The 19,808-nt window shown below is 35.4% G+C and overlaps 1 protein-coding gene across 2 annotated transcripts; it reads left to right on the top strand.

Annotated features, from left to right (window-relative positions):
- Nucleotides 1–905: 905 nt before the first annotated feature.
- On the top strand, nt 906–19,056 carry tbc1d15 (TBC1 domain family, member 15). Of its 2 annotated transcripts, none has more exons than XM_005159086.5 (17): nt 906–955; nt 2,545–2,640; nt 4,219–4,290; nt 4,440–4,581; nt 4,762–4,966; nt 8,206–8,308; nt 9,642–9,842; nt 9,958–10,086; nt 13,242–13,345; nt 13,449–13,543; nt 13,659–13,775; nt 15,251–15,351; nt 15,576–15,675; nt 15,994–16,091; nt 16,187–16,303; nt 17,571–17,657; nt 18,487–19,056. In XM_005159086.5, the coding sequence occupies exons 1-17, from the start codon at nt 932–934 to the stop codon at nt 18,691–18,693; spliced, it is 1,998 nt and encodes a 665-aa protein (XP_005159143.1). In that variant the 5' UTR covers nt 906–931; the 3' UTR covers nt 18,694–19,056. The 2 variants fall into 2 exon arrangements, with proteins under 2 accessions (XP_005159143.1, NP_001166096.1); NM_001172625.1 differs by having other exon boundaries at nt 917–955; nt 9,645–9,842.
- Nucleotides 19,057–19,808: the final 752 nt, after the last annotated feature.

Here is a 19,808-nt window from a genome sequence, read left to right as displayed (position 1 = left end):
TGTAGATATTGACTTCAATAGTATTTGTTTTTTTTACTTTAGTTTTCAACATTCTTCAAAATCTCCTCTTTAGCGTTTAACAAAATAAAGAAACTCGTTAAGGTTTTAGAACTAACTTAGGGTGATTCAATAGTGAGTAAAATATATTTCATTTTTCGATAAACTTACACTTTAAGTTGTTTTTAGATTAATAATTTTACGTCAAAAGCTCAGTAGATTATTTTGAGGTATTTTTCCTTCAAAGACCTTAAAATAGATTGTGATTCCTGTTTAATTGAGAATAGTACAATTAAAATTATTTTCTTACAAATAATGTGTTTGGTGCGTCCAAAAACACACTTTTACTATTCTGAAAACCATTGTTTATTCTCAAAGAGGTAATAAAGGCACAATTCGAATGTAATAATGGCATTTCAATTTTGGCAAAATTAATATAATACAAAAGAAAAATACAAAGCATAGTTAACCATTGCAACAACTTATTCCAACAACTAACTTTCTTTCTTTCTTTCTTTCTTTCTTTCTTTCTTTCTTTCTTTCTTTCTTTCTTTCTTTCTTTCTATCTTTCTTTCTTTCTTTCTTTCTTCTTCGTATCATTATTATATGTTTGGCGAATCAAAAACACTTTTACTACAGCAATAAAGGCAAAGCTCGAATGTAATTTCATCTGAAATTTACATTTTGGCGGAAGTACTATAATATGAAAGGAAAATACAAAATCCCAACCATTGCAACAACTTTATTCATTTCTTCATCTTCTTGTTATTGCTAATGATGTAATATAATAATATAATATAATTATTATTATGCTATTGCTAACGATGGCAGTGCGCTTGCGCGTCGTTGGCCATGCGGAAAATGACTCGTCAGTGTTGTTGTGGGTCGCTGACAGGCACGTGAGCGGTGCTACGTCGTCTATTTAGCAGTCGACATGGCGGCCACAACTCCTCCCAAGGTACAGAGCATGCTGCTTTTCAAGCGAATACTCGGTCAAAACTATATATTATTCGGGTTTACAAGTATTTTTATGTGGGTCTTTAATAGGGTTTTGTGTTTGACTAGTTTTGAGCCGTCGGTGTTGAGGAATAGATGATACACTGATCTAGGAAGCTGCTGTGTTTAGCAACAGTTAGCCTGACTGCTAGCAGCCAAACACTGACATACAGCTGATCAAACTGTGAAAAACACGGACGTCAGAAGAGGCGTCTCTGGTGTTGATAACGCCACAGCTTCAATATCGATCGTGTTTAAAACGCGTGGCCAGTAAAACAAATAATGGGAGAGTTGTGCCTGTGCTTTAGCTAGTGTTGAGTCATGAACTGGCTAGTAGATTTATGAACATCATAAACATATTTTTGACTACGTGCTGGACAGTTTGTCTGCTGCTTTACGTACTGACAGGTCCATGAGAAATCTAGTAGTCAGTTTTATGATATTGTGTACCAGAACCTCATGTTCGCTATTGAGATAAAGTTGGTTTTATGTTCGCATATTCAGACTTTCTCCTAAATAATATATTTTCAGCAAAGTAATATTTGCTAATTTAAAATGGCAAAATCACGTTAGCAGCCAATGTCTGTTAAAGTACAACATTGTTCAAAGTCAAATTGTGCTAATGTTTTTTTTTTTTTTATCATACCTGCATGTGATTTCATGCGGAATATCAAAGTACCATGGTAAACAATATAGAGAGCTTGTCACTTGTCAAAGAAGTGCGAATATAAAACCAACTTTACCTCAGTATTTTCGCTTTTATCGTTTTCTCGTGTTGCTTCTCATAGATGAGCAAGTGTTTTGCCAACCGTGATTTTTATTTTACCATATCACCATAAAATTACACCATATACAGTTCAAATATGAATATCTCATGTTTTCTCAGTTTTCTCAGTTTTTCTGCCTAGGTATGTCTATTTTTAATTTAAGGAAGTTTGCAAGAACTTGTTTGTGTGGAATCAACAGCTGTTAATTCCTTAAAGGGATAGATGGGTCACTCAACAATAAAAACTGCCAGCTTACTCAATCTCAAGCTATTCAAGATGTTGATGACTTTCTTCCAGAAAAACATTGAAGATTTTGAGCTGAAAGTGTCTTGGATGTCAAATCAAAGGCTACCCTAACTGACACACACACACAAAAAAAAACAATGACATACGGGCGAAACAAAATTAAAACCCACAACTCCTTGTGATACATAGAGCTCTTGTGTACAGACACAAATGGTCTGTGCCAGAAACCTGACATTATGTATAACAATGTTACTTAAAGTCTACATATAACTTCAGCAGTCAGTGTAAAATATTAATTTTGCCTTTCAATGTTTGTTCAATGCCTGATGTATTGAGCGTGAGTTACATTTTGGACAAACCATCCTTTTAAATGCAAACCTCAGACTACCTTACCTTATAAGGCACAGTGAATGGAGAACTGAAACAAGATCTTGAAATGTTTGTTTGCTGTCCCATTTAAAAAGAATAATGTTTCTGATCTCTAATACTTGATCAATCTAATGCTCCATCAATCGATAATTATTGTTTTGTTATGCAGGTGGTGTTTGAACATGAGGGAGTTTTTATTCACTCGTCTCCAGATGAATCCGAGGATCAGGATTTAATATCAGGATTCCTGAGGATTGTTGAGAAGGTTTGGTGGTTTTCAGTTGTTGTTTTTTTCTTTGCGAATGATTTTATATATGAGCAATATATATGCAATTGTCAACCTTGTCATGATAAAAAATCAGGGTTTCACCAAAATAGCAAAACCCTTTCCTACATTTTTTGTGTAAGCAAGTATTTTAGACTACTTTAAAGATACTCAAAAATGTGTCAATGTTTTCAAACTATTATACTTAATTTACCAAAATCACACAAGTGGCGATTTCACATCTGTCACATCTATATTGGAGAGACGTCATGTCCGTACCCAAGTTTTTTCCTCATAAATGCAAAAATGTAAAATAAAATGAAATTAGTCATTTTTGTTCTGTAGTAAGCCGAGTCTTATCTTTTTGATTAGCATCATTTCTTTTGGGTTGTGCAGTTTAATTCACAGAATTTCTACAAAGTATTTTGTGTACTGTAAACTTGCAAACTTTTTTGGTCATATTCATAATGCATGTTTGTTTTTCTCAATTAAAATATAAAAAATGTTTACAGATTGATATTTTTCTGATCCCATAACTCTGTGGTTAGTTGTTTTGAAAAATATACAGATGTTTGAATATAATGTTAAAGTATATACTTTCTCTGTGTATTTGTGTTTTAAGGTTTACCGCAAATGTCACATCCATAATCCACATCCATAACACTAAATATGTTTTTACACTGTTTGACTCATTACCAAGCCAGTCAGTCACGCATAGGACGTTATACCACATTCTTGTGTAATTGTTATGTTAGGGCAGCTAATACACTGCAAAAACAGTGCACATCGCAAAATTAAAAAAATATAAATAAATTCCCCAAGGCTTTACTCAAAAATACAGTGAATTTATTATGAGTTAAAAACATATTAAAAATAGATAGATAGATATTTTCCCACTGCAACGTATGAAACATTAATGAAATGTATTCCTGCCATGGAAAAATGAATTTTTAGTTCCTAAAACTGTAGTCTCAGTCTTATGTGATGCTTAATAGTGATTGTAAAGGCACTTTAAATCAACATCAAAGTACTAGGGACAATAAAAGCCGACAGTGTTGTCGCTTCGAATCAGCTGCATCTCGGCTGAAAAGCTGTGCTTAAACACAGTTGCACTACGTTCTGCCCCTTTATGTAATAAAATAATTATGCTTAATATTTTTTGGATACTGCTTTACAGAGGGAAGGGCATCCGCTGTGTAAAATATATGCTAGAATAGTTGGCGGTTCGTTCCACTGTGGCGACTCCTGATTGATAATGGTCTAAGCTAAAGCAAAATGAATTAATTAATTAATTTTTGTGGATTCCCACATAGATTTCTGTATGATCATTTGTTTAATAGTCGTTTTAGAACTTTAGTTGTTTAATGTTTAAAAAAATTGAATTTATTGACGTATTAATAGTTTGTAACATTATATCTTTTAAAATAAATACACCTTTAATGATTAAAAGTATGAATTTCTCTCCAATAAGACCCATTTTGTAAATATTAGTCTAAATATCGTAAATGGAAACCTCATAGCCATCTAACAACACTCCTCCAATATCTTTTTGTTTGATTGTTTCTTCTGTATCTGTAGGAAGGTGAAACCCTTGTGGAATATAAACCCCTAGAGGATGCAGATCCCTCAAACATGCTGTGTGCCTGCAAGGTTTGTTAGTTCACTCATCTGTGAGAGTTTGCATATTTAAATTGACTGAGAGTTCAAATATCTCCGACAGTTTCTCTGTGCTTTATGGTATGATTGAGAATGGCTCTTTATTGAGATCACCTGATTTCTGTTTATATGATTGTGTGAAGGACTCCAGCTCAGTGGTGGAATGGACACAAAGTTCAGAAGAAAACCCTCATCGTCCTGTTGACCATCAGCTAAGCTATGAAACAGAGTGGGACATGATCAATGCGGTCTCATTCCGGAGAAAAGTCCATGCAAATGGAGATGGTAAAGCAATTGCACATCTCTATATAAACCCTCTTTTTTTTATCAAATCGCTGTCACTGTGCATTTTCTCTCACACATATAATGCTAATTCAGCCTGTAAATTGTGTCTTTTCCTTTTTTTTTCTTAACCTGAAGATAAAAATCTAAAACGGTAACTAAGTGTATTATTTATTTTGACAGGTGGATCAAATCACGTGAATGAACAGAACAAGCGAGCTTTCTCTTTTAATGTGTGTGACCTCAGGTCCGTCACAGTCAAATGTGAGGGCTGGTCATACCTCACTTTCCGCTTGAAGGATGGCACAGCATTGCCAGCCATTCATTTCCACCAGGGAGGAAGCAAAGCGTTCCTGGATAGTCTGAGGAAATCAGTTCAGATCAACGAGTGAGTTGACTTTGTCTAAATGGGTAATCTTTGGCTCCATTGTAGGCAAATATTGTGCAATATCTATTTGATGGCATAGTTCAAGAGATAGTAAAGGGAAATGAAAATTAGCTCATTGTTTACTCACCCTAAGTGGTTCCAAACCTTTGAATTTCTTTTAAACACAAAAGAAGATAATACTAAATTAAATACTATGGGAGCCAGTGGTTACTGGTTTTTAATATTTTTTATAAAATAACAGAAGAAAGAAACTCAAACCGGTTTTTGAGAAGTGAAGGGTGAGTATATAATAACAGAATATTCAGTTTTGGGTAAACTGTCCCTTTAAGAAAGCTTTATAGATGGGATCTCTTCTGTAATCTTGCAATGCTGGTTATTATTGAAGCATTAGACCTGTGGAGCGAAGTCATGATTCACAGCCATTATATAAACAGGCCTGTTGCAAATGTTATGTAATCACAGTTATTTAAATTGACAGTGAAAATTGTGAGGTGTGACATTAAATAAAAAATCAAAGACAAAAATATGTAATAATTAAATAAAATGCTACGTTTTCACCGTTACCATTTATGTTATTTAAAAAGATTTTTAGAAAGAATTTTTAAATAGTAAAAGGAGATACTCATTTTATTTCTGTGGCAAAAGAAAATTTTAAATAAACCACTGATATTTAAATACAAAAAAGGCAAAGAATACATTGAAGACATGTTTTTTGCAGAGGCAGCATTAGACCAGTAGAGTGTAGTCATGAGTTGCAGACCTTTAAAATATAGGCCTGTCGCGATTAACATTGATAATTTTGCAGTGTGCATTTCAATTCTGTGAAATTTAAGCACATAAACAAAAGCCAATTAAGGGTTAAAGTAGTTAAAGTAGTTGTTAAAGGGAAATAAGATATTTTGCACGACATTCAGATCATGTACATTTTCAGACAAAAAACATTTCACACATAGTTAATGAGAAGTTGAGGACAAAGAGTCACACATTTTATTTTCTGTGGAGACAAAGAGCATAAAAGAGGCAGTCAAATGTATTCTTTGTTATTATTTAATAATATGATTAGGCTCAGTGGTTAGCTCTGTTGCCTCACAGCAAGAAGGTCACTAGGTTTGAGTCCCGGCTGGGTCAGTTGGCATTTTCTGTGTGGAGTTTGTATGTTCTCCCCATGTTTGCATGAATTTCCTCCGGGACATATGCAGTAGGTGAATTGAATAAACTAAATTAGTCGTAGTGTATGTATGTGAATGAGTGTATGGAAGTTTCCCAGTACTGGGTTGCAGCTGAAAGGGCATAGACTGGGTAAATTTGCTGTATAATTTGGATTTATTCATTTTGCTGGCATACAAGTTGAACCTAAAAAGGATCAAGATGATCATATTTATTGATAAATATTAGAAATTTTAGATTTTATCAAAATAAAAGGGATATTGGCAGTTTGCTGCAGAGTGTGATGCAGCTGGGATGAGAATCAGCACCTCCAAGTCCAAGGCCATGGTGCTCCACCGGAAAAAGATGGTTTGCCATCTCCAGGTTGGAGAAAAGTCCTTACTCCAGGTGGAGGAGTTTAAGTATCTTGGGGTTTTGTTCACGAGTTAGGGAAGGATGGAACGTGAGATTTACTGCTGGATTGGTGCAGCGGCAGCAGTACTGTGGTCGATGTACCGGTTCGTTGTGGTAAAGAAGGAGCTGAGCCGAAAGGCAAAGCTCTCAATTTACAGGTCAATCTACGTTTCTACTCTCATCTATGGTCATGAGCTCTGGATCATGATCGAAAGGACTAGATCCCGTATACAAGTGGCCGAAATTGAGTTTCCTTCGCAGGGTGGCCGGGCACACCCTTATGGATAGGGTGAGAAACTCTGTCACCCGGGAGGATCAAGAGAAATCGGCTGATGGGGCTCAGGCATCTGTTTCGGATGCCTCCTAGACACCTACCTAGGGAGGTGTTCCAGGCATGTCCCACCGTGAGGAGGCCTCTGGGAGGACCCAGGACACACTGGAGAGACTATGTCTCTTGGCTGCCCTGGGAACACCTTGAGATCCCCTTGAGCTGAGGAAGTGGCTGGGGAGAGGAAAGTCTAGGGTTCTCTCTTAAGACTGCTGCCCCCGCAACCCAGCCCCGGAAAAGTGGAAGACAATGAATGAATGAATGAATAAAAAATATATTTTTTTGAACATTGCTTATTCAAAATAGAATTGCAATCAGATTTACAAAAAAAATATTTATTATATAAAACTTTTAAATGCATTTTAATAAACAACTTGTATACAATCTAAGTACTTCATAGTAAATGCATTTATTTTTTGGTGAAGCTATAGTAGTGTCCAAATGATTCTCGGATCTACAGACAAATTTGTGGGATGTAAACAATAACAATGGTCCAAACCTGTTTCCTGTTTTACGTTTTTCATTTCGATAGCTTCCGAGAATCCTGAAAGTTCCCAATATTGTTAAATAATGGTACAACAGCCGTATTAATGTTAGGATATGATTCAATTTCCTGTTGTTACAATTATTAAAATAGTTTGACAACAAACAGGAAATGTTTATGGGTCAGTGACATCAGCACATTGAAATGGTCTATTGCTCACCTTATATCTTACTGTTTCTCAAAGCATTTATTTGCATATCAGCATTTACACTTCTAAGTGTAGCGTCAGACGTTATTTTTTTGCTGAAAGAATATGGCTTAATTTTTTTTGTGCTTATCTTAGTGACCCCTGACCTTTTAATTCACCTAATACAACAGGTATTTAGATTATTCACAATTGGAATTCTTCATCCAGACACTTCCCCCTTTAAAACTAAACACATCAAAATGTAATCCAATCTGCATGCAAACGAGACGCAGTATCTCAGCACCTTTGAGGAAGTCTAGCATGTGTTCAGTGGCGAAAGGCCGCCAGTGCGATTCATGTAAGGTCGAACAGCAGCTGTTCGTTTGGAGTTAAGGCTTTATGAAAGGGACAGGAAGACACTCCTCTCCCCTGCGTTAAATATCACACCAGATTAAATCCACTCGTAAGCATGCTGAATTCAATGCTGCCGAGGAAAAGATAGCTGTTATTAAAGTTCTTATCTGAGGCTCCATAATGAAACATAGACTGGGCTTTGTTGGCTCAGCTTCTCCCGTCATTCAAAGCACAGAGCGATACCACCAGTGATGTCACATATTTACAAATCAAACCGTTGGTATTATTTTAATTTAGACTATAAAAATCTTTATGCTCTTTCACAGGAGTCCCGATGATGAAAGTGTCTTGATAGTCAGCACCTATAGCAAAGCCTTTTCGCAGTCTTTTGAGAATCTTCTGGATGATACAAACTATGGCTTTGTACAGGTATGTGATGTATAGTCTACAGTAAAAATGTCTACATTTAAAGTGAATCAAAACTGTTCATCAAAGTTGTCCTAAAACTGTTGAACAACAACCATTCTTGTCAAGGTTGAAAAACTTTTTTGATCCACTTGAAATGATGACTACCATTGTGAAAACATGTGAAGAACATTCCTGTTTCTTTTGTCATGCCTTGTTGATTGAATTACAGAAGCTTTAAACCACCTCATCTTACAATTCAAATTAGTTAAAATGTATTTTGTCTAATTTATTCTAATTGATATTAGGTTTTGGTGACATTCTTTGTCACTTTTTTGGAGGTTTGCTAGTTCTAGATTCAGTAAAAAAGTATTGATGTTAAAGAATTGATTCTGAAATTAATTTGATGTGGATGTTAATCAGCTGTACAGAAAATAAGTGATTTGTTTCTGCTCAAGTCAGTTAAGTAGCAATTTTGCTAAATTTGTCATTTATTAAGCTAATTTGGCTATACAACAGCTTTACGGGGTATCCGCGGGGTCTTAAAATGTCTTAAACTTCAAAATCAAACTTTTAGACCTAAAAGTCTTAAATTTACTGTAATATTGTGTTGTAGGTCATTTTAAACTGGTCTTAATTTTCCTATGTCCATGTACAGCTACCCAATCAGGCCAATATGCATCCAATTATTCTGACAAAAATGTATTAATTAACTCTACTTACCAAGTCTATATTTCTACTTATAAACATATTGTTTAATCATCTTCCTTACAATAACACTTTTTTAAAATTGTTTTTTCATGTTTTATCTTGGCCATTAGAAAAAAATCCTTAGCATTTAAGCATAAGTCTGAAATTTAATTTATAATGATCTTAAAAAGTCTTAATTTTAAAATGTAGAAACCCCTGTTAGAAAGCAATAGTGTCATCATTTAGACTAGATTAGACATTTTATGGCTAATGCATCCTTGATGCCTCAAACAAAAAGTATTACTGACTCAAAACTTATCAAAAAAAAATAAAAATCAGAAACAATGTAATTCCAACAATACATAATTGTATCAGATCAATAACTGGCTATGTTGCAAATGTTTTAGTTGTAAAGCTAATTTGATTATACATCTGCTCTAAAAAACAATAGTATCATTATTTAGATTAGCTTTCTACTGATCCATGTGTCAGTGTAGTCACGTCTAGAATATTACTGAGTTTTATGTATCTTTTAAACCCTAATTAAGCAACCCAATGGCTGATAAACAGGACTTACTATGCCGGAATGCATTCATAAATAGATTTTTAATGTCAAAAATAATGCTTGCTTATATGATGGTCAGAACATTTTCTTCATCTTTCCAAGCAGAAATTCAAGAAGGATCCTTATACAACCACACTGGGTGGCTTCTCCAAAGTCACTAACTACCTCTTTGACGCGTTTCGGGCTCCTGAGTTAGAGTGCCAACAGCGGCCTGCTGAGGAGGTGGCAGATGTGCTCGGAGAACTTATTCCTGGACTAGAGATCAACCAGCAGGAGGAGCCGGGATTTGAAGTCATCACTAGAGTGAGTGCAGACTTCATTCAAGTCTAGACCTTGAGTCTAGACACAGACAAACCGCATGAAGCATCCTGTAGAAAATACTCTTACTGAAAATTGATTTAAGGTTTTTGTGTCTTAGCTTGATCTGGGACCCAGGCCAGAGATGCAAAGGACGGGGCCAGTAACAATGGAGGAATGGGCAAAGTACCAGGATTTAGAGGGAAGGATGACCAATTTACCTCATTTAAAGGATGCCATTTTTAAAGGGGTGAGAGTTTTTTATGGTTTACTGTAGCTCATTTATTTAACTAATTTAATGAGCATAGGTCCATTCTTCATGCGTGGATAACTAAATTAGCTAGATTTGGTTATTTCTTTAAAACACATCTAAGAGTTGTCATAGCAACAGTTCTGGTTGCTCAAACCTGCTCTGGAGCAGGTTTATTTCATTTAAACAGGATTAGATTGGGTCTTTTCAAGCAGATGTAATAATGAAAGTGTGAACCAAATGCTGATATTTTCTTACAGTAGTACTTGTATACACTTGGAAAGGTAGAAAAAATGGTTAATAAAAATTAAGGAAAAATATATATATAATTTCATTTTAAAGTTAATATATATATATATATATATATATATATATATATATATATATATATATATATATATATATATATATAAAGAAAGCCTATGTAATCTACACTCACAGGGTGTTCTCTCTCTGAGGGATTCAAAGAGAACATTTATTAATAAACTATTTAAAAACTAAATTTGAGCAAATTTCAGCTTTCCTCCCACAGTACAAAAAACACACAATTTAAGTAAATTGAACTTATCAAATTGACATCATAGCCAAGGTCTTAGGGCCTACTCACACTATGCCATCCAAACTGTACCCAGGCCCAGGATCGTTTGAGAAGTGTGAGTGCTCTGAATCAGGCTCAGGCACGGTTCACTTGGCCGGCCCTGGCCCGGTTAGAAGAAGTGTGCCTGAGCGCGGTACGCTTGTCTGTGAGTGCAAAACGCGCCTAAGCCAAAAACTGAAAGCGAGACGTGACTTTTAAGGGACTGTTTTATATGGATTAATTAATCATTCTTACTGTACAGTGAATGCAAATTGTCATAGTTTATTAAAGACGCAAACCCCTCACTGCATGACAATTACGCGCCTTCAGCAAACCTCCTAATTTCTGCAGCTCAAGGACTTTATGGTTGGCGAAATATTTGATTGCGTGTCACTGGATATCAAACGACTTGAAATGATAAAACTAAAGAAATCTCCATTGTGCTGAGCGAGAGCACTTACTGAACAGCGAAGTGTCAATGACGTAATCGTGCCCCGGCCGAAATGTAAAGTGAGTTTCGGCCATTGGGGGAGACGGGAGGGGGTGCTTTGGCCTGGTTTAAGGCAACTGTACATAGTGTGAGTACACCCTTAGTGACCACAGCCATCCTATATCTGTCATTAGCCAGAAATAAGCCGGGGGGAGTTCATCAAGATCTACCTGAGCTCAAACTCCCCTCTCGCCCTGCAAACGGGAGGGAGCCCAGTGCTCGATGATTTCATAAGCCCCGGGGCTCTTCCGGGACACCATGCCAAACAAGCTTTATTATCAATCATCACCTAAGTGTGAACTCTTGAAAGACTTTTTAAATTTTTTACAAATGTGTACTATTTTAAGGTACCAACTCAGCTTTAGTACAATTTGTGTATTATAATAGACATGCACAATATTTAACTGTTTTTTTAAAGGAATGATAATTAATGCATTTAATTGCACACATTTTGACAGCTAATATGACAGTGATTTGATGTTTCGCTAAAGTTGCAGACAGCTTTACCAATAACAAAATGCTTTTTGATGCAAAATTAATTTAAATTTATTCCTCACACCGATTAAGAAACTTGAATAGGCTACTATAACAAAGAAAATACACTCTAAATGTAAAACTAAATAAATTGCTAAATACTCTTGACACATGAAAGTGTAAAGCCTGCAGACCACAACAAAGGTGGAAAGTCATTGCGTGTCATATTTAACAAACCCTTAACTCTGAATTTTATGTAATTTTGCTCATATGGATAATTGAATACTAATTGGATTGCTGCTCATGATACGAGAATTGATAGATTTGCCCTTTACAACACATGCTGCGATCTCAGATCAGTTTAGCCAAATGTTTTAATCTGATTTGCAAACTTGTTTGAAGAACAAAATTAGGTAGATATCAGTTATCAAGAATAAAAGATCCAGGATCTGTCAAATCATCTTAGATCATTTAAGCAAGGTATAAAAAACAGACCCCTGAAGGATATCCTCTGTTTGTTTCCTGTGCTTTGTAGACTTATCACACTATTCCTCTTTTTCACTGTAGTCTTCAACAATCTTTTGTTTGCTTTTTATCATCTTCTATGACCACATGACCTTTTGATAACCTTTGTGGTGAATGGATAGGTCATGAGTTCATCTTTTCACATATTTTACACATTTGTATTTATTCTACATTATTTTAGTAAAATCAAACTTGAAGTATTTTTTTAAAGACTATATTATGAATAGTATGTTCAAAGAACAGAACTTATATGAATTAATACATTATTGTAAAAGTCTTTACTGACATTTGATTGGTGTAGTACATCCTTGATGCCTTGCTATTACTTACTCAAAAATATAATAAACAATCTAATTTGAATAAGTACTTAATTGTATGTTCTTTTCAAAACAGCAACATTTTGTAAAAAGCTACTGTAAATGCAAAGTTAAATTTATGTTCAAACATTCATTTGGAAATTAATCAAGTCTAAAACAAGCTGTTTTAGTGAAACCATTTTGCCTGTAGCTTCTTGTTTTCTCCTTTCGCTTCTGGGAGCTTTTCCCCTTTGTCCATACCTAGTATCTGGTATTTTCCCCTAGAGTCTGGTTCCAAGTGAGCCATGCAGTTACCAAATTGTGACATACACACTGCTGATCTTGGATTGGTCTGAGAGAATTGTCACTAAAAGTGCGATTGGATTTGCACCAAACCCGCTATATTTATATATTTTGACAGCATCTATGATTGGAATAGTCAGCAGCAGCCACTGCTTTATTGTTGGTTTGCACAACTAAGCAGTTTTTAAACCACCCTAAACAAAATCTGAAAAGGCAGCGTTGTGGTCAGTAGAAGAGGTCCAGCAGATCCATTCTAACCGGAAAAAGAATGTTATTCAGGAAGCCAGGGCAGAGCAACTGTATCAATAATCACATCCACTTTAAGCTGTAGTAGAAATGCAGAGTAAAATGCTGTTCTGTGCCGAATCGTACTATACCATGCAGTCCTCTGGTGCTTTTGACCAGTTTAAACTTTTTTGACATAGACTTATTTATACATGTCTTGGTTAAAAGGAATTAATCAATGGTGATGTTGCTTTGCTTTCAACAGGGTCTCTGTCACGCGGTGAGAAAAGAGGCTTGGAAATTTTTGCTTGGTTATTTTCCATGGAGCAGCACTCATGAAGAAAGAAAGCTCCTGCAAAAGAGAAAAACGTATGCTTGTTTTTCCTCAGAGAACAGAAAGCATTTGACTTTGACTTTTTTGATGATTCTTCTCGTCAGATTGAGTAGTAAGATCATATGTTCTCCTCAACAGTGATGAATACTTCAGAATGAAACTCCAGTGGAAGTCTGTAAGTGAAGAGCAAGAAAGGAGAAACTCGAGATTACGAGATTACAGGAGCCTCATTGGTATTGAATTACATATCAAATTTTATTCTTAAGTTGCTTTTAAAAGGTTTTCCAAATATTTCCCTGTTCTCTTTCTGGATGGTGTTTAATTTGTGGTTTTTGAATAATTTTTTAGAAAAAGATGTGAACCGAACAGATCGCAATAATAAGTTTTACGAAGGCCTGGACAACCCTGGCTTGATATTATTACACGACATCCTGATGACGTACTGCATGTACGACTTTGATTTAGGTAAGTGACTGCATGTGTTTTAATTGAATGCAGCTTTTCTTGATCAGCTACTGTTAAATATCCAAAATCCTGAAGGTAATGAGACTTTATTGCACATTTAGGTGTTTGATTGTTAATTCTTAAAAGGATAGTTCACACAAAACTGAAAATCGTCATCAATTGACTGATATAAAAAAGTGAAAAAGTATCGCCTGGAGTCACACAGAAACGACTTGTACCTGGCTGTATATCTTATCAGCGAAGAGAAAGTGACACAAATTTATTATTTCACCCGTTTCCGAGTGACCTGAAGGTCCGTTCTGAATGGATTATGAAAATAAAAAGGGATATCAGACGTCGTTTTCAGCTAAGTTAAGGGAAATGGCACTAGTTAGTAGTAACTTTTTCTTTCCCAAACACACGTTTTAGATGCCATTTATCAAACTCAAGTTAATGAACTGATTCTTTTACTATATTAGACTTGTCATAATATTGATTTTCACTACTGAAATTTAAAAAAACGTCAATTTCCCGCTAACATTTAAGCAATGTTGAGCGCGTTCTTAAAAATCGCTGATGATTTGCCATTGCGTACACCAGTGCTTAACAGAAATGGCTGATTGGCCGTGAAAGTCATCAGCTCACTGCATTACACCGATGTTTCACTGATCTTCGCAGCTTTAAAATGCTTCAGTGTCCGTGTATCTGTTTGCACTTGGTGAAGAATAGTGAACTGATGACCAATCACTGTGATTTCTATTGGGCACTGGTGAATACTAGCGTTGCTTAAATGTTAGCAGAAAATGAATGTTTTTAAAATTTCTGCACCGGGAAAACACTAATACAGACAACACGAGGGTGAGCTACAAGCAGCGTTTTATCGCTCAACGGGTTACATAGGCTAAAGCTGGGAAGCGTCCCCAGTGTTTATCTGGTGCCATGAACTGAAGCCTAGGAGGCCATTCAAGGTTATTAGTCTTAAAAGAGATTGTGATTTAGTTTGATGCCTAATATGCCTTTAATTGTGTAAATTAAATGTAACTGAAAGATATTAAATTGATGTTTACACCACATCTGCACTTTGAAATCGAGGCATCAGCTAGAGGTTTGTAGTTCATAGCATGTTGTAACAATGTGTACAGTGCTGATCCTATACTTTAGGGTTTCTGTCCACTGCAGCCTCGCTTTTGTTTTTGTTTTTAAGCGGCGGCCACGTGAAATAAGTGTTTAACTCATTCTTGTCACAAACCTGCTTGAGTTTCTTTTTTTTCTGTTGAAAACAAAATTATTTATTTTGGAAAGTCTTGGACTGTGGTAACCATTGATTTCCATTGTGTTTGTTTTTCCTACTATGAGTAGGACAGTGGTTACCGGTTTCTAACATTTAACAGATATGGAACACCTTGAGGGCTATAAAATAATGAGTTAATTTCCAGTTTTGGGTGAACTTTCCCTTTAAGTTCTTTTTAATGCAGTGTTTTTTTGTTCCTGTGCAGGGTATGTGCAGGGCATGAGCGATCTGCTCTCTCCCATCCTCTTTGTGATGGAAAATGAAGTGGATGCCTTCTGGTGCTTTGTTTCCTTCATGGATGAAATGGTAATGCCATGTGTTTAGTACAGCATGTCTCTCTATTTAGCACTCTTGGGTTGGCTGTGCACGAGAAGATTTGCCACCTCAATTAAGCATGTTTCTGTCCTCACGTTATCACTGTTGTGTGCAGGCACTTTAAATCAGTCAGCCAACACAAATGGTTTATTTTGTCTCTGCATGTTAAGGTGGGATTGGAGAAAGAGTAGTGTTAAAATCAGTGTTTATTGCAGCATGAAAACTTTGAAGAACAGATGCAGGGGATGAAGACTCAACTAATTCAACTCAGCACTTTGCTTCGGCTGCTAGACCTGGCCTTCTGGAACTATCTAGGTAAGTTACCCAGAAGAAGACTAGTTAGAGTGGTCTTTTTTATTAAAAGGTCAGTTCACACCAAAATAAAAAGTAATTGTTTAGTCATCCTTGTGTTTTCCAAACTCCCAAAGAATTTGATAATGTTCTAAACACTATCAGATTTGAGAGATTATGTCCCTTCATTAAAAGTATATTAAACAAAACTGAGACATTTCTACAACTTTCAGAAAATGAGCAAAAATTTATTAATTAAATTTTTATTCACATATAAAACAGCAAACAATGTTTATTCTAAGTTTGTCACAGAAACCCCATTGTGCTTATGTGTGATAACAGAGGCTCAAGATTCTGGGTACTTATATTTCTGTTTCCGCTGGTTATTGATCCGCTTCAAGAGAGAACTGCATTTTCAGGATGTCCTTCGCCTTTGGGAGGTGTGTATTACTGTCTTTGTCTCTTTGGGATATTGGCAATGTTATTCTGACCTTTAATTTAATGTTTTACTAAATTAATTTTTTTTCATATTCAGGTCATGTGGACCAGACTGCCTTGCCAAAACTTTCACCTTCTGGTGTGCTGTGCCATTTTAGACTCAGAGAAACAAAAAATTATGGACAGAAAATATGGATTCAATGAAATCCTAAAGGTTAGCCTTGACTATAAATATTATATTCACTTTATTTCGCAATGTGAAAGTAAGTTTTTTTTCTCTGAATGTGAATCATTTGCTGCTACGTGTAAATGATTAGAAAAAACGACTCCGTAAACTGCAATAGTGTGTGTTTTCACTGCAAACCAATGTGTTTATGACAATACATTAACATTAAAATGTTATGATAAGGGGTGCAGCACGGTGTTTAGTCAGTGATTAGCACAGTCGCCTCACAGCAAGAAGGTCACTGGTTCAAGTCCAAGCTGGGCCAGTTGGCATTTCTATGTGGAGTTTGCATGTTTTCCCCGTGCTTGTGTGGGTTTCCTCAGGATGCTCTGGCTTCCACCACAATCCAAAGACATGCACTATAGGTGAATTGGATGAACTGAATTGGTCATAGTCTATAAGTGTGTGTAAATGTAAGAGTGTATGGGTGTTTCTCAGTACCGGGTTGCAGCTGGAAGGGAATCTGCTACGTAAAACATATTCTGGAAAGGTTGGCGGTTCATTCCGCTGTGTTGATCCCTGATAAATAAGGGACTAAACCAAAGGAAAATTAATGTTAGGAAAAGTAAATAACACTTTGCAATATCAATCAGAATAACAAGCTGTTTTGAATGGCTAAAAATGATTTGAATCGGTGAGACTGGATATTTTGACACATTTAAGTTAAGGCTGTGTCCATTCCTAACTGGAAAAATAAGGTGTATATTGGTGTCTAAGTATATACTTTAACGGTTTTTAAAACTGTGATGTATAGAATTACAAAAAATATATTTATTCATATTTATTTTGTGCTATAACACGTAGTAAAGATGGCAAAAATTTCACATTTATTTGTGCTTGTACAAATATATAGACACATATAGAGTTGCTTGTACAGCACTACATCTAAAAGGGACAACATGTGCACTACACAATGTCAACTTCTATTCACTTATGAACTAAAACAGATTGAGCTTAGATTAGCCATTGATATTAGTTCTTTAAAATGAAGCTTAATGAAACTACAAGTTTAACCCCTTAACTTTCACCCCACATTTGGAGTTCATATTTGAAAAGTATGTGTTAAATATGCATATTATACATAATTTGTCAATGTAAGTAATGTTTTTTAAAAAACAAATACTTTTTTTTTTAAATGTAGAATTTGTGTACAGTGGTAAATATAACATACCGTAAATTATATTTGGTTGACACAAACTGTACCAAAGCTTTTCAACTGGGAACATTGGTTCAAGTATTGATGTTTTCTTTACAGCATATAAATGAACTCTCCATGAAACTGGACATCGAAGAAATCCTTAGTAAATCTGAATCTATCTGTATGCAGATAAAGAGTTGTAAGGTATGTCATAAGAGTAATCCTTTATAGTGTGGTATTTAATGAATACATGTTTTTGTTTCCTAACAACAAGTATGTTTACATGGACACCAATAATCTGATTTTAATGCAATTAGGACAATACTCTGATTTAGAGCAATTTTTAATTAATTTAATTTGATTAAGTTCATAATCAAACTAAACAGAAATCAAATTAAGAAATGTGGAGTATTGCGATTTTAGTCACATTTTTAATGTGTAGTACAAAAATGTGAACACTGCAATCAAACTATTACAGATGTGCAGGATTTTCACAGTATTTTGTGATAGAATAGTCTATACACACATGGCTGTTTGACACTATTCTCTGCATCTATCGAGTCAGTGAAGGACCACAGACAGACAGACACACACACACACTGCCAAATGCAGAGGTTTTTTGCCCATACAGCGTGCGGTCTCAAATTCCGTTAAAACAACGCTTTTCTAGCAGTTTAGATATCGCATCCAATATCTCATTTGTCACAGGGAGCATTCATAAAATGTGAAAATGAAAGTGAAAGTGCCAAACTGCAGTTCAAGTTGACATACTGAAAATAAAACACCTGAAATTAAATTTACTCTGGAGGAAATGTGGATGGTGTCGTAAAGCAATGGCGTTAATCGAATGATGTGCTGTAACATGTAAAACAGAACCATGAAAGGAGCATTCAAAAATACACTCATGTAAACAACTTATTTATATTATTGGACTATTCAGATTAAGGCAAATATTTGAATACTGATGTCCATGTAAACTTATTCAATGTGCACTTGTTTTGTCTCAATAACATGAATTTTGATTCTCTTTAAGGACTTGCCCCATTCAGTGAGTGAGATTCTTGGTCTGAACACAGTCAGTGAACCCTCTGCAGCATTAGAAACCAGTGAATATGGAATACTTGAGTCACCTCAAACCTCACCGAGATCCTCACACAGACAAGATCACGTCGTCTCCAACGGCCACAGCCACTTAAAAGAAACAACACAAAACGGCTGCAAAGTAGCCTTCATTTCCTAGTGCACAGCACTACATGATGTATAGTACAGATTTTATAGCCTCTGTATTCCAGCAAAAAGAACAGTATTGGGTGTCATGTAGATATTTGCTACCAAATGCCACATTGTAAAATATCCCAGAGAAAATATATGAATGTAAAACTAGGACCCAAAAAGGATCCTAAAGCATTATTTTTGTAATATCTTGTACCATATTGTCTTTCATTGAAATAATCATTCCTTCTCACTGTAGAGAGAGAGAGAAAGTTTTCATAATGTTTCAGGGGTGGGGGATTCATTGTTGAATATTATATATTTTTTGTTCTTATCAGTTTGCCCTTTTCCTAAATAATTCAGATTCAAATTAAAATCTGTCTTCCTGCCATTAGTCTGAGTTATATTTTGGAAAGCTGATGAAGATCGGTAAGATTGCCTTTTTTATTACATAATTTGTAAATGAAATGCATCATTGAGGCTACTGTTATGCACGTTTTTTTGTCCAGTGAAGCCATTTTGTATAATGTAATAATACTTAAGTTAATTTGTTACGTAATTCTCAGATTTAATTAGGAATTTTCAGATTTAATTAGGAAAGAGGACTTTATAATTAATTGATCACCTAAGATAAAAATTTGCTAAGAGCGACAAAGTTAAATAATTTAATTGATTTGAGGAGAGTAAAGGAGAAAATTTGCTTGGCTGTAGAAACCAAAATCAGTTCCAACTGGCATGAGATCATCAGTCCGCAGACTTGGTTCATGTCACTATGACATTTCCAGATGAGACGTGGAAAATACAGATTGAGGATGAAATGTCTTTTATCCACTCGTAACCATGGCCAACAACAAAGACACACCGAATCAACTTCCATCTCTTTCATTTCCTGCTTGACAGGAAATTGCCTCAGAGGAAGCTGATAGCTCACTGCTCACAACAGTAATGTTATCTCTCCTCCAGCTCCCTTTCATTAAAGGAAGCCAGCATTTTGTGCACTGACAAACACATACCCGTTCGATGAAAACATAAACAATATGCATCTATCCTTAAAGGACGATTCAAGAACTTCTATAAATGTTTAGCTGATGTCGATGTTAACATGTGAACCAAGATATCAGTATTTCTAATTAAATCACATCC

Source organism: Danio rerio, chromosome 18 (assembly GCF_049306965.1).
Source record: "Danio rerio strain Tuebingen ecotype United States chromosome 18, GRCz12tu, whole genome shotgun sequence".
NCBI lineage: Eukaryota > Metazoa > Chordata > Actinopteri > Cypriniformes > Danionidae > Danio > Danio rerio.
This window is presented reverse-complemented; position numbering and strand designations above follow the sequence as displayed.